Source organism: Juglans regia, chromosome 10 (genome assembly GCF_001411555.2).
Source record: "Juglans regia cultivar Chandler chromosome 10, Walnut 2.0, whole genome shotgun sequence".
Lineage (NCBI taxonomy): Eukaryota > Viridiplantae > Streptophyta > Magnoliopsida > Fagales > Juglandaceae > Juglans > Juglans regia.
Window position 1 is genome coordinate 3,999,134 of NC_049910.1, and position 15,741 is coordinate 4,014,874.

Here is a 15,741-nt window from a genome sequence, read left to right on the forward strand (position 1 = left end):
ACAGCCTACTCCGCACCAGATGCCATCCAATCGGCCATTAAAGACACAACTAGTATTGCAAAAATAAATGAAAATTGGAAAATACTACTATATTGCGGCAATATCACTAATTTTATTTTCACGACGTGGCACACTATGGCTTATTAAAAAAATTTTAAAAAAATATATATTCAAAATAAAATCGTACTTAAAAATATGAAGAATGTTAAATTTTTCTCTACCTTTTTTTATATTTATATTTTTTTTAATAAATCACATGGTGATAATTACAGTACATGTGAGTTTGTATTGCTGTATTGTAATTATCATTTAACAAATATCGAAATTCTCGGCAATTTCATTAGCAAAGTGAGCATGATTGCTTGTTCTACGCAATCTTTGGCGTTTCTTGTAATTCTCTGTGATCTCTGGTGATCATTCCAGTGAACTATGGACTGATTTCGGCAGTGTTCAATTTTTCTCATTCTACATGTTGATGGTGTTTCTGCAAGTTAATGAAAAAGAACGGATGCTTTTATGATCTTTGGTGTTTGTGATGTTATGCTCTCATGTGATTGCTCCAGTCATGAGTTCTGTCATGATTGCCATCATTGATAGAAATCATGATCGGAAACATCTCAAGGTAGAAGACACTCTGCATTTCTAAAATTGAAAAAAAAAAAAAAAGTAAATAAAAAACAGAAAAACAAACCATTTTTAGACAGAACTCGTTAAAAAACACATTTTGATTTTATGTCTCCCTCTCATTCATAAAAGATGTCTAGAATCGAATACGGCCTCCCTAATACCAATTATAAAAAAAAATAAAACTGCCATCAAGAGCTTAAATATTAAAAAGTAATGTTGTATATAATTAGAAAAACACTATAGATACAAAGTGATCCCATAAAGAAATCCTACAAACAGATGCATCACGTGTCTATTCTTTTTTTTTTCCCCTTCTCCCCGACGTCTCTCTTATTCTCACTTTTATTTTTCTACATTTTTTCTTCCCTCTCCCCTTCTCCCCGTGCCTCTCCCCTCCTCCTCCCTTACCCTTACGAAGGCCATTCTTCTCAATGTCATCGACGATCGTGACTTTCCTCTGCCAACAACACACAAAAGCCCCATCCTCCGCCACTCTCCTCATTGCCAGCCAACAACGCACGAAAGCCCCTCCTCAGCCACTCTCCTCACTGCTAGTCGACGATCATGACCCTCACAGTACTGCAGACGAGATTCTCTACCCAATGCCGCTGCTGACATCTTTCTGGCATCAATCCAGTACCACCGTCGCCCACAACCCCGTTGCCGACAATCCACTCTCTGCCCCTGCTGCCCATCCCTCTGTCGCCGGATACTTCTCTATGTTTGGTTGTTGAGAAAATGAAAAGAAAATAATATTTGTTCTCTATTTAGTTATTGAGAGGGAAAATCGCAGCTTGTTCTTGTTGGGTTGTTGAGAAAATGAATGGAAAATAAAATTTGATCTGTGTTTGGTTATTGAGAGGGAAAATCTTAATCTGTTTGTTTGTTGAGAAAATTGCAAAGGAAAATAGAATGTGTCTCTAGCAGTTTCAAGATAATAAAGTCTACTATTAAAAATTTAATTTTTTTTATATGAATTTTATATATATATATATATTTTTAAAATATGTGATACTTGTACATTTTATGACTGTAAATATCATTTAACAAATACTTGATTATTTATAATAAGTAATATGATCAGCTAATTGACATGGATCTATCTGTATAGAATATTATAGTGAATCGATTATTTATATATATATATATAATATATAATATAATATTACTCAAACACATAAAACATATAATTAACGAAGACGACTCACAATGCAAATAAGATATAATGGTCAATTTATACCTTATCCTTTGAATATAATCCCAAGTTCCAACTGTCCCATATATTATCTTCTTATTGTCTTTTTGTAAATCCATTGAAGATAACGTTACAGCTGGCCTTTCCTGTGACCCTTTGTGGTTCTAATTTATCACAAAGAAATAAAAACAAAAACAATAATAAAGTTTGATGCCATTGGCTAAGAAGCAGAGACAATTACATTTCAAAAACCGCAAAAAATCATAGCCTTACTATTAGATAAATTCTACATAATGGGTGTTTTACCCTATATATCTTCATCTAATTAACAAGCGATTATCATTATTTTAATATTTAAATATATGAGTATTTAAATAAAATGATAAATCACATGTTGATTAGATATACTTATGAGATGTAAGACTTTCTTGTAGAATTTGTGGCCTGGTTTGGATGGTAAGAGCCTCTCATGACATCACATCACATCTCAATATTCAAATATTACAAATACAAATATATGTCAATTTTTAATTTTTAATTTTTTTATCTAATAATTAAAATTTATTTAAAATTTTAAACAAAATATAAAAAATAATTTAATTTTTTCAAATCTTAAAATAAAATAATATTAAAAAATTACATCGTAAAATGTGGTTGCTGCTCAATGTTATTCTGGAATGATAAAAAAATGAAAATCCATATCCCATAATGATGATTCATGCCGGCCTGCCTACTCCCATAATCCCAAATTTCTCCATCTAGACGGGTACCTTTGACCAAATGCCCAACGCAAATGAAAAGCAAGCTCACCAAATAGACAATAATAATTTGATTGGACCAAAATATTTAAAAAATTTTTTTTTATAGTTTTTGCTAATTTTTAACAACCACTAGTGGTCCGATTTTGGTGACAGTGGAATTATAAATTAGAATAGATGCAAAGTAGTCTGTCATGTGCTCAGCCTTCTCTTTTTTTGGCCAAAAAGTCAATCCCTACCCCTTTTCAAAGGACAAATGGTATGACATTCTTTGCCAAAGTGGATGGACTTCCATTATTTTTTGGGTCAAGCTGATCTTCTACGATAACATGTGGAAAAATGGCATTAAATTATTAAAAAAAAAAAAAAAGGAAGAAAGATAGGTAGAGAAAAGCAAGTTAATGTGAATCATAGTCAGTTCTTTTTTGTTGTTGGGAAAGTGAAGTGAAATCTTCGTTGGATGCAATTGTCTCATAATTTCTTAATACAAAGTATGACTAAACTTTCTACTACAATATATTGTTGTTTTTTTTTTTAGCAATGCTAGATACAGTCCCCAAATGGGGACTGCAATGCAAGCCTAGGCAATTTTATATTTAAATTTTTTTTAAAATTACAAAACTATCCTTCCAGAAATGATATTTTTTCTCATTTAATAAGGGGCTTGCACATGCAGTCCCCAAGTGGGGACTGCAAATAGAATTTCTTTTTTTTTTTTATTTATATCTGAAGTACTTTAGGTGAGTATTAAATAATGCATAATTATTATATAAACCACTTCAATAATTCTAATAGATCTAATGTATTTGTTAAGAAAGCTAGTTTATCTTACAAAAATAAATATCTAATTATTTTTTACTTAAAAAAAATATATCATAAAAATCCCCAACATAGAAAAGCTAAGGAATATGTAAAAATTAGTATTCAAATCAATAATGGAAGACAAGATGATTGCGTATAAGAGTGGGTGGATATATATATATCGTTTTCTCCGTAAATCTATTAATCTCTATTATTAGGTCAACATTTTATCACCCCCAGTCCCCATACTCACACCATAAAAAATAAAAATTAAAAAAAAAAAAGAAAAAAAAAAAGAACCTCCAAAGTCCAAACAGACATTTTACCATTTTATTTTTAATCTAAACTCTCTAATTCAAGAAAAAAAAAATCAGGTGAAACCATTTTGGGTTTCCCTCGTCATGATTTTTATTTTTTTCCCTTATCAAGATATAAGAAATTATATTGATTTTGAAATAAATATCAAAGCTGTTAGTAATTTCGATGAAGAGTTCTAAAATTCTAAGAATCTAGAAGATGTGGATTCAATAAGAAAGATAAAAGGGCTATTGTATTATTAGTTTGAAAAAATATTTATAACGGATGTGTTAGCTCCCATATAATTGGATCGTTTAATTAAAACCACATAAATAGTTTTGTTTGTTTGTCAAGCATTCATTTTATAAAGAAGATTATTATTTTTCAAAAAATGAGTTATAAATGGGCACGTTGAATCTTCCAACTAAATATTATAAATGGAATGTATAGAAATAATAAAATATATAAATAATAACTTTTGGAGAGGGTATTTTTTATTTTATTTTTTATAAAATTAGGAAAACAAAAAACATATTATAAATATTTAAACACCCGCACGATGAACTAACTGATTGGGAATGGGAATTTCCAAGATGACGGTGGAACCAACCTAATGACTATCGGAACTCAACTTGTGTCGTTTTCCACTTAGTTTTCCACGCCACGGCACACGACACGACACGTTCGGCACAAACGACAAGAACAAGGCCATCCTTTACCTACCTACGATCAAGGTCTCCCAACCACTATTTTCCTTCTAAAAGCAGCTTTTTTCTCTTTTCTTTTTTTCTTAATTTTTCTTTTTCCTAATTTTTTTTTTCTAATCACGTTCATCAATAATAAAAGTCATAAAACCCGTGATCAGATTGCACACATTACCAACTAGACATAAGATCAGAAATTACAAATGGAGAGATGAGAGAAGATATGTCAGAAGTTTGATCAGATTGAACCCATGATCTCTATTTTTGATCAGATTGCACACATAAGCCGTTGGCCGTTCCAAAGAATTTTGTTTTAGCTTGTTTGATTTTTGAAAGTTTTATGAGTAAATGTGATGTCAAGCATGATTGGATTGATATTTTGTTGCCCGCCACTCTTAATATGAATAGGCTTCGATGATTTTTCTTATTATTGCAAAGATGATATGTCACTTAGCTTGCAATTGTACTTTAAAATAAAATTAATTAGCAATTAATTCCGGTATAAGCATTTACAGATCCTTACTCTTTACTCGTTCATCATTCATTATTAGGTATGAAACTTTATAAATTAAATAAAATATGTAACCCTTCCATATCCATTTTATTTAGCTTTTTATTTTTTTGGGTAATACTAAAATGCTAATAAATATTACAAAAACAAAAAGATATATTAGCACTGTTTTTCTCAAGTATTACATTGATGTTATGGAAAAGGGGTTGTGGTTGGTAAAAGTAAATTTTTTAAATTTAAATTTACGAAAAAGGAAAAAGATAAAAAAACAGCCGGTAAGGTGGAGACGGAAACTACGGAGAAGAGTCCATCCACAGAGCAAAGCAACCTTTTTTGAAAGGCTACTGCAAACATATCCTAAAATAATAATATCACATTCAATTTCAAAAATTAAGATTTGAAGTATACTCATAAAATCTGAGTATTTTATTTTTATTTTGATATTCATTTATAAGTATTATTATTTTGTTAAAGCCCCATATTGTATACAAACAAAGTTTGATATTTCCAACACAGACTCGCACTATAAAACCCAACAAACCCTGCTCTGTTCATGACTCCGTATTCATTTTTTCAGTACTGAGATTCAATTTGGAAGTCTCTGAATTTCTTGCTCTTGCGTTTTCTGGATATGTCGCTACTCTCAGATCTCATCAACCTTAACCTCTCAGACACCACTGAGAAGGTGATAGCTGAGTACATATGGTGAGCCGCTCTTTAACTTCTCCTATTCTTCCTCTTTTGTTTTCTGGACGTATGTTTACGTGTAAGTATTTGTTTGTTTGTTTGTTTGAGTATGTTTGCTGCTGGGCATGCTAATGACAAGGGCTTACTTTGTTTTTGTGTATTCTTCCTTCTGATCAGCCACAGAGGCTATGAAATCTCTGTTTTGTTGGGTTATATCTTTTATTTTCTTTCTAGTTACCGAGGGGATGGCGGAAAAGAAAAGGAAATATCATATCTGAATACTCTGATACCACAAGTTTCTTCGCGGTGTATTAGTATTTTTGCTTTTTGAATCACCCTGTCCCTGTGATACTCTTCTCTTGATCAGTATGCTCTGTTTTCGTATATTCTCTTTTAACTTTTACTATTGTATGGAGTGGCTCTTCCTTTGTTCTTTAGGCTTAAGTCTCTTTGAAAAAAATTTCATTGTAAGGTTTTTTTTTTTTTTTACTGTTTAGCCACTGGTTTGTAAGATTTACTTTTTTGCTGTTTACCCCCTTTTTTCTAACACCCTTTTTTTGGTTGTTTGCTGAGAAAATGTTATGTTGGATTCTTACATGTTATATGTTGTTACGGAGTTGTCAAAAATTGGGAAGCTATCTTCGTGTTCAGACGATGTTTGTGTTGTCTTCGATTAAAATTTCATTGTTAATTCATTGTTCTGCTTGTAATTTGTGTTTTAACTCAAATTTACTTGGACTTTTATTGCTTTGCCCTATTGGTACTTCTTGATTCTGTGCTTTAGATTAATTTTCTTTGGATTTCTCTAATTTTTTGAACAGGATTGGTGGATCTGGTATGGACCTCAGAAGCAAAGCAAGGGTAATGTTTCTACTCCTAAAAATAATATCAAACCTTGTTGTTATTCTTCTTTCTTTGTACTAATTTGTTCAAATGTACTTTTGGGTACACAAAGACCCTTCCAGGACCTGTTAGTGATCCTTCAAAGCTTCCCAAGTGGAACTATGATGGTTCCAGTACAGGTCAAGCTCCTGGTGAAGATAGTGAAGTGATCTTATAGTAAGTTTTTTTTTTTCATTCACCATTTGTAGAGCGTACGCTACTCATGGTCATTCTTATTGTTTGGGCCTTTTTTCACTTATGTATGTTTATATTTCCAGTCCTCAGGCAGTTTTCAGGGATCCATTCAGGAGAGGCAACAATATTCTAGTGAGTTCTTCTTATGTACCCTATACACTGCAAGTGTGCGTGTATCTTCTGGTAACATTTATTGTTACCCTTATTTGCATATCACACTTTATGTATATTTTCTGTGTTGATCGACCTAGGTCATCTGTGATGCTTACACTCCAGCGGGAGAACCAATTCCAACAAACAAGAGACATCATGCTGCTAAGATATTTAGCCATCCTGATGTTGCTGCTGAAGAAACCTGGTAACTTCCATCTCATCTCATGTTAAAATTGTTTTGAGTACCATGTTTAAAATGTCTTTTAACCATGTGACTGTACTTGTAATGAAAATCAGGTATGGTATTGAGCAGGAGTACACGCTGTTGCAGAAAGATGTCAAATGGCCTCTTGGATGGCCTGTTGGTGGTTATCCTGGCCCTCAGGTAATTGAAATTTTTAATTATACAGCTTTCATCATTTTTTACCCATGTCTATTGTGTTTCCCTGTGAATTTTAAAATATGATATGACCCCTCACTGCAAAAAATTTTGGTCCATTTTCATTATTAAATATTGTTTTCGTGAATTAATCACCTATAGCTGCTGTGTGATAGCAAATTTTTATTGTTGCTCAACAGGGACCATACTACTGTGGTATTGGTGCTGACAAAGCCTGGGGCCGTGATATAGTTGATTCTCATTACAAGGCTTGTCTATATGCAGGCATCAACATCAGTGGCATCAACGGAGAAGTGATGCCAGGCCAGGTAATATAACAAATTCGATGCTGTCTCTTTTTCGTGTTCTATTCCTTCTCATCATGTTTCAATCTTTAACTTGGTCATATTATATATAGTGGGAATTCCAAGTTGGTCCTTCTGTTGGAATCTCTGCTGGGGATGAGTTGTGGGCTGCTCGTTACATTTTGGAGGTAATTTTACATACTCAAATTGAGAAGATAATGTTACCATTGTCTACTGCAAATCTTAATTTTTTCTTGATCCCTTCGTCCGGACAGAGGATTACTGAGATTGCTGGGGTGGTGCTCTCCTTTGATCCCAAGCCAATTCAGGTCAGAATTATTCTTCACCTCATTTTTCTTTTAATCTTGTTTGCTGTAACCACCATTACTTTTATTTTTCTGTTTAATCCTTGCATTTATTATGATTATTGATTGACATATTGGATCCCCTGGTCGCATTAGGGTGATTGGAATGGAGCTGGAGCTCATACAAACTACAGGTAATTTAAGTCGTCTGTAACATATGTTATTATACAATATGGGGGACAATTCTCTAGGGTAAGTGAACTTGAAGCTAAGAATCTCTCCTTTCACATAAACGTTTTTGGTATTTTTTCAGTACCAAGTCAATGAGAAATGATGGAGGCTTTGAGGTCATAAAGAAAGCAATTGAAAAGCTTGGGCTGAGGCACAAAGAGCACATTGCTGCATACGGGGAAGGCAATGAGCGTCGTCTCACTGGTCGACACGAAACAGCTGACATCAACACTTTCTTATGGGTAAAAAATTACGACTGACCAGGATGGATGGTTACTCATTGCTGCATAAACTTTTCTCATGGCTGCCTAGGTTCCACATAGTTACTAAGTACTTACTACCTGTTGTTTGGAAATATATTCTAGTGATAATTGGTTGTGATTATTGGCTCTGTTCAATGAGCTTTTTAAGTTAAAATGAACATTTAGGCTGAATTAGCAAAATCTTAATACCAAAAACTATTCATTCAGTTTATTTTGAGTATTTTTGCTCAAACGAAAATCATAACTTGTGAACTTAGGTTTGGTTTCTATGCTGCTCCAACAGTTGCTTCAGATTGATATGATTAGAGTAGCATCGTTTGGTTCACAATATTAAACTTGTTCTATTGATACAAAACACGCGATTCCATTTACTTACATTTGACTGGTGTACAGGGCGTTGCCAACCGTGGGGCTTCCATCCGAGTTGGCAGGGACACAGAAAAGGCAGGCAAAGGCTATTTCGAGGACAGGAGGCCTGCGTCTAACATGGATCCATATGTGGTCACTTCGATGATCGCAGAGACCACCCTCCTGTGGAAGCCTTGAGTACCTGGCTACACACGCCATTGTTACCATTGTTGGCATCTTTCCGTGAAATTCGGAATGAAATGCGTTTCAGTATGATTCTTAACATGTACTTTCCATTAGAGTAGTACTGTCCTGTTATTTTCTGCATCATTTGCCATTGTATACGGGGCTGTAAGGTGAGCTTATTGCTTGCTTCCTTCATGAATCTCCCTCTTGTGTTAAATAATGGGTTTTGTATCAATGACAAAACGAAAGGGTCGGATCTCCATTATTGGAATAGTTATATTGTTATCTTTATTGCCCGAGACTGTCTTTTCCTTGTAATTTTTTGAGTGCTTGCATCATGCATGGTTATATGTAATTTATGAGTGCTTGCATTATGCATTGAAACCATTCCAATCAGGTCTGACAACGTTGGAACGTTTTGCAATGGTGAAATAGCAGAGAAAATGGCATCCATGTCCTTCCTCTCAAAAAGACCTGCACCGACAATGATCACAGGGTTTTTGGCATTAATTAACTAGGGCAGAGGAAAACGGGTAGCGGACCTCAACAAGTGTTTTGAGGGTCTGTGCCAAGATGCTGGTGATCATGGTTGAAATCAGCTGCAGGGCCAATGTAACCTCAACCTTAGCTTGGGTTGCACAGACTGTCTTTCGGATTCTAGCATTTACCATGGCAGCTTCGACCCTTGGCTGGCAATATTACTATGAGAAAAATTATATAACTAAATCCAGACCTACATATAAAAACAAGATTTACTAGCCTCTGCAACAAAAACGCACTACTTATCCACTGATTCACAATCTCAATACATAAAAAATAAAAATAAAAAGATACAGAGGTCGCAGGTTACCACACAATCGAAGTAATAGGAAACTAGCAAGGGTTTTGTGATGGAGATGCTGAATAATGGAGTAAAGGAGAAAGAGAACAAGAAGGGTGAAGGGTGCACAGATGTAATTCCCTAACAAAGAACACCTTTGGAACCTCACATGAATAGCAAACAAATGGACCTTGATACATTGGACAATGTGATGGATTAATTTAGAAGAAGTTTTAGTTAAGGAAGCATTAGTTAGGACCATGTGTCCCCTACTCGAAGAATTGACTACATCAGAAATTTACCTGGGTACCGACCGAGAGGAACACATCTGCTTGTTCAAAACCAGCAATGCTACTTCTCATCAGATGTCTTTGATTGCAGATTTGCATCAGCTGATTACTATTCACAACTGGGATCCACTTTTAGTTGTGCCTTTAAAAAAAAAAAAAAACTGCATGAAACTTACACACTCTAAAATTATATAAATAATATTTCATCTATCACATTTCCATAAAGCTCGCTTGTCATGAGTTTTTCAACATAGGTTCCAATTTCCCTAACATGCCAAGATCCTGAAACCCAGCAATCTCTATTGGACAAAAAAATGGCTTGCATCAGAAGTTTGTCAAGGCTCACAGAGCTACAAGTCTATAAATAAAATGCATTCACAATTTCACATTGTTTTAAAAAACAAAAGTTAAAAGGATAAGTTCTCAAGGTTATGTTGAATTTGAAATATATTATATGTTAATATGCTCCAGTACCATGTGTCAAAACCCAATCAATATTTCCACCAAAGCAACAACCAAAACAGTGATCACGCAGTACCATGTGTCCTGTAATTGATCTGCATTTCTCTAGGGCTCTTTCATTACATTAAAGCATGAGAACTAAGGTAAATCCCAGAAAACAAAATGCACCTCAAGAGAAACCCAAAAGGATTGCTAACAGCCCTTGGAAGAAGCTCTAAGCACACCCAAAAAAAACTGAATTCCGGAATCACTAATACAAGGCCAAAAATAGCAATTTCTTTTAAAAGAATAGGGCATGATTATCTTGAACAGATATTAAAAAAGATTGGAGAACTAGCATTGAAATTAACAGAATTTACATAAACTTAGTGATGTATCATGGGGCAGAATTCTTGGTGGAAATCAAGCTCTAATTGTCAATTGAAAATATAACTCGCAATCCCAGGGCAAGTTGAATCATACCTTACTTTCCCATTCTTCTGGGGATTGGAAGCGCCATATGGCATTCTATGAAGAGAAAAGTTTTTTGCGGGCAGTCAAATGATCAGCTCTATAGTTAAAATATAAAAAATCCCTGATTCTGACCCTATGCACCGAGTCATCGCAGTCTTCACCAGAGGACCAAGATTCTTATCCACCACCGATCTCTTCATCTCAGAGAACCGACCACGATCAGATCCAAATGCCATAGTAAAAATTCTCAAAAATTCTCCACCACCCTGGTCACAGATCGGACAAAATCCAATGGATGGTTCATTAGTAAAAATTCTATCTCTCCACTCCTAGAGAGTTCTTTGCCACTGGGGGGTATCAATTACTTTTCATCCCTAAAAATCGAACACATCAGAACATCATCCATCCAAACAAAAGAATTGGATTAAGCATTAGAGAAACCGAATGATTGATATAAAAAAGTGATGGTCCAGCTGGATCAAATCCACCGGATCTTGTTGGGTTCGAGCGGCACTAGCCCGTTATCCTTCCACTGCCAGGAGCGGGAGGTAGTCGCTGCTCTGTGAAACCAGCCTCACGCTGTGCCCTCCACCTCTAGGAACCACGTAACCCGAAGGCCTTCGCCCAAGCCACCCGGCTCAACTCTTGGCTTGGAACGGGCAGGCCAGTAAGAAGCCACTAGAGCCCGAACCAGTATAATATGCCAACGTCCCATCGCTTTGGTGCCCCCACTCGGGTCACAAGCTCGCGTTACCAAGCCCGGCAATTCCAACAGCCTCTGTATGGGTATATAAAGTATGGAAATTTGTTGTTTTTCATCAATGTGGGATTTTAGTTTTGGACAGAGAGGCGCGTTGTGTTGAAACTTGAATGGTCAGCACCAACACCTCACTACAATAGTACAAAATAGCATCATTAATTATCACATAACTACAACCATCGCAAACCTATTTCACATTTTAGATTCGTAAATCATCTCAACTCATCTCACTATTATTTATTACTATTCAACAACTTTAACTCACAAATTTTATTACTATTCACAACTCATTTCATTACTATTCACAATTCATCTCAACTCATATCAACTCATCTCAAGTCATATTCGAATCCAACATCTCCTAAGAGATAGTTCAAATTATCTTCTTTACACATCTCAATAAAAAATAATAATAATAAATAAATCTATAAATTGACATAATTAAAGTGATATGTTAAATTATAAATTTTTTTTATTATAAAGTAAACATAACATATTATATTATATAAAGTCATATTAATATATAAATTTATTTTTATAGAATCTTTGGATAAGTATAATACTTGTGTTAATACTGAAAGGTGTAATAAACTCATCCATACTATATTAAAATAAATATATAATATTTAAAATTAATTAATTTCAAAATGGGACGGGAGAGAATAGGGGATTACGGGGGTTGGAAGCAATTAAGGGACATGGATAAGGAAGTGGCCACTTGAAGTACTCTTCCAATTCACGTGAGATACAAACGTTCGATCCCTTCATGCTTAATAAATCTCCAGAGATCGGAAGAAAGAGCGGATTCCCGCCTTGAACTCTCCATTTCGAACTGCACCAGAGATCGTCAAGGAAAGAGAGCCTCCGTAACAAACATGCCAATGGCGCGTTCCGCGACGATATCCGGATTTTTCTTCAAGAATGCGGACAGCTTCATGACGTCGTTGTCAAAGTCATGCCCGCTTGGTGTACCCTCCTTGTGCACGACACCAGGAAATTCCTTGTCCCCCCTCTACACCATTGAAGAGAACGTCATGTTCTCTCCGGAGCCCTACTGCGATCACTGCCGATGCGCAGGTTAGGCTCTCATTTTCTGTACCAATATTGTTCCTTTTTTTCCCTTCCTTAAATTGGTTTCGGTATTTTACGTATGGGATTTTGGTCTGCTGTATGGAATTGGGGTTTTCTCACTAGCAGTTCCTTTGCATCTTTCCTGGGGTTTTATTGTATTAATTTCGTTGAAGAAATCCGATTGTGTTACTACCGCATAATTTGGTGTTTTTATATAAGAATTTTCGGTTCATGAGTCACCGTTCTGCTTATATGTTCCTTAATTGGACGAGTCTTTCGGTATTACCTTAAAATATGAATTGGGTTCTTTAGGCTAGAGTGTATGAATTTCTTTCTTGGATATTTTGTTCTTTAGGCTGGAGTGATCATTTTGTATCGAAACGAAAGTATCACTTCATAATTCCGTCGGATGATGAGTGGAATAAGCCTTTGGATGAGGACCTCACTGATCTTCAGACCCATCTGTTGCATGGTCCGATACACTGCAATGGGGTTTGGTCATTTGCTCGGCATCAATGGAATTGAAGGGGGTTCTAAGTATCTATGTGGCAGAGAAATCATGGATTTCTGGGACCGGATTTTCACAAATCTTCGAATCCCATAATCAGAAGCACCAAATTTCTTTGTTTGTTTTAGATTTATAAACATTTAAGATTCTGAATTTGGATTTTTGCACCTTCTCCTGCAGGAAAATCACAGTTGAGGATGTGTCAAAGAAGAGGTTAATGGATCTTAGGTTGCTTTATGGTGTTGCTTACGGAAATTCTTGGTTTGGTAGATGGGGGTACAGATTCTGCATAGGGAGCTTTAGGTTGTGTTTGGATGTTGAAGTGAGTTGAGTTGAGATGATAAAATATTATTAGAATATTATTTTTTAATATTATTATTATTTTGAGATTTGAAAAAATTGAATTGTTTATTATATTTTGTATTGGGATTTGAAAAAGTTGTAATGATGAGTTGAGATGAGTTGAGAGGATTTAAGAAACCAAACGAAGCCTAAAATGGCAGAGCGTAATTACGATAGAGCCATTGAAGTTCTTAGTTCATTGGGACTCGAAAAGATAATCCAAGATCTCAGTAACACGGACAAACACGGAGAAATCAGGAAATTAATTCGTCAATACAGATATTTGAGTAAAACTCAGCTGGCGACAATGAAAGATCTTCTGAGGTTTATGCTTACAGTCAAGTCTCGTGCACCTTTGCATATGAACAAGGCTACTGTCGCTGCAGCATCTTCCACCTCAAAATCTTCAATCAGAGACGAGACTTTGGTGAAGGAAAAATCATTAAAGGATAGAAGGTTCACCTCTGCAATTGCCAATATGGATAGCAGATGGCCTGCAAGAAGACTAGAATATGCAGCCGAAGTGATTGTAAAGGCCTTGAAAGAGAAGGAAGCGAGCAAACTCTGCCATGGTGGGATGACCCACCAAGCTCTGCGAGATGCAGCTCGGCTTCACATTGGTGACACTGGTCTGCTAGATTATGTGCTAAAATCAATGAACAATATAATTGTAGGAAGTCACATTGTTTGTCGAACAGTGAACCCCACGTCTTGAATTTTGGAATACTCAATCAATGAGCTTGTTAATGGGGCTACAGTGTCTAAACCAGGGATAGAAGTACTTCCAAACCCCCTTCCAGCATCGCCTCTAGTTCCAGGTGTTGATGTCTACAGTGATTTGGCCGCTGTGTATTACATATGGTGGATTTGGCAATTCAGGTAGTTCTGGACAGCAGGCATTTTGTGAAGGAGTGGCCATTTACCAACGAAGCAGATCACTATCTAAGATTTATTTGCCGATTGATACCGAGTTTGTGCGATATAGACACTGAATTAAAGAGGGACTTACCAACTGGAGAAATTGTTGTAGTTCCACTCCATGCAACAGTTGGAGAGTTGAAGCAAGCAGTAGAGTGCATTGAGGGACACTTACTGTATCACTGAAGGTTTTTTGGTTATAGAGATTGAAGAGCTGAAGGAATTGGAGGATGAGGAGGTGCTGTTTGGAGCGGTCGAGTCTGGTGTGGAACTATGTGTGAGAGGGAGAGGGATAGATTTGGAGAATCGCTTGAGGTACCAAAGTGGGCTTGACAATTGGATGGTGAGATGCGAATGTGGGGCACAAGATGATGACGGGGAGAGGATGGTGGAATGCGACATTTGTGAGGTGTGGCAGCACACTCGCTAGTCGCTGCTCTGGCATTTGAGGACACTAATTCGTTTGCATTCAAAACTCATCTCAACTCATTTCATATTATCTCATCATTGCAATTTTTTCAAATTTTCACACAAAATATACTAAACAATTCAACTTTTATTTTACTATTTACAAACCATCTTAACTCATTTCAACTCATCTCTGAATCCAAACAACTCCTGAAACTGTTCCACCGCTATTTGTGTGCTCAGGATGCTGCGGCTCACTTGTTCCGTCGTCGAAAAATGAATCTTCCTGTGCATTTGAGTGTTCTGGCACTCTTCTCATGCCTACTACAGAGACTTGTGGACTCGAGCTAGGAAATTAAGATTTGTTGTGAAATGAAACGTTCACTGCCTGCTTTATCCTTCTTGTCATATGATTGGAGCTAGTAAAAGAGCACAGAGAATTGCCCTTACTCGTTGTTTCCCATCTTGAAGGTCCTGAATACCCTTTTTCCCACCTTATTAAGGAATACCTTGCTCTTTTCTTGCTCATTTAGATTGAGATAAATGAAATCACTTGACACGAAGTGAGGATTGTAAAATTTTGTCTACGTTTCCAACTTACTTAAATGCATGTAATCTTTGAAGAGTCTCGCAAGTTCTTTGTTGCGTGTTCATTTATTTCCTTTTGTTTTGCTTAATTCTACAAAAGCAATCTTACAAATTGACGTGATTTCATGTGATTCGTTAGATTTATTTTACAGTAAAAGTAATTTTACAAATTTGATGAATTACATCAAGTCACGACAATTTATAAGATTATTCTTGTGTACACCCTTTATAGCTAAAGTATTTCTCAATTTATTACGTTTGATTCTGTTTATGCGTACCATTCACACCCTAATA

The 15,741-nt window shown here is 35.6% G+C and overlaps 1 protein-coding gene, 1 long non-coding RNA gene and 1 pseudogene across 3 annotated transcripts; 2 read left to right on the forward strand and 1 right to left on the reverse strand.

The window, feature by feature from the left end:
* Positions 1-5,376: 5,376 nt before the first annotated feature.
* LOC109021470 (glutamine synthetase cytosolic isozyme 1) lies at positions 5,377-9,126 on the forward strand. Of its 2 annotated transcripts, XM_035694746.1 has the most exons (12): positions 5,377-5,598; positions 6,402-6,441; positions 6,536-6,639; positions 6,741-6,789; positions 6,909-7,015; positions 7,108-7,195; positions 7,390-7,518; positions 7,608-7,682; positions 7,770-7,823; positions 7,956-7,993; positions 8,113-8,272; positions 8,687-9,126. In XM_035694746.1, the coding sequence occupies exons 1-12, from the start codon at positions 5,525-5,527 to the stop codon at positions 8,837-8,839; spliced, it is 1,071 nt and encodes a 356-aa protein (XP_035550639.1). In that variant the 5' UTR covers positions 5,377-5,524; the 3' UTR covers positions 8,840-9,126. The 2 variants fall into 2 exon arrangements, with proteins under 2 accessions (XP_035550639.1, XP_035550638.1); XM_035694745.1 differs by having other exon boundaries at positions 5,421-5,598; positions 7,608-7,823.
* LOC109021471 lies at positions 8,931-11,610 on the reverse strand. The gene is made up of 2 exons (XR_004802562.1): positions 10,862-11,610; positions 8,931-10,079 (listed from the first exon to the last, which is right to left on the reverse strand). It is a non-coding gene; the product is annotated as an uncharacterized LOC109021471 (long non-coding RNA).
* Positions 11,611-12,438: 828 nt separating this feature from the next.
* Positions 12,439-14,925, forward strand: LOC109010660 (annotated as a pseudogene).
* The last annotated feature ends 816 nt before the right edge of the window (positions 14,926-15,741 follow it).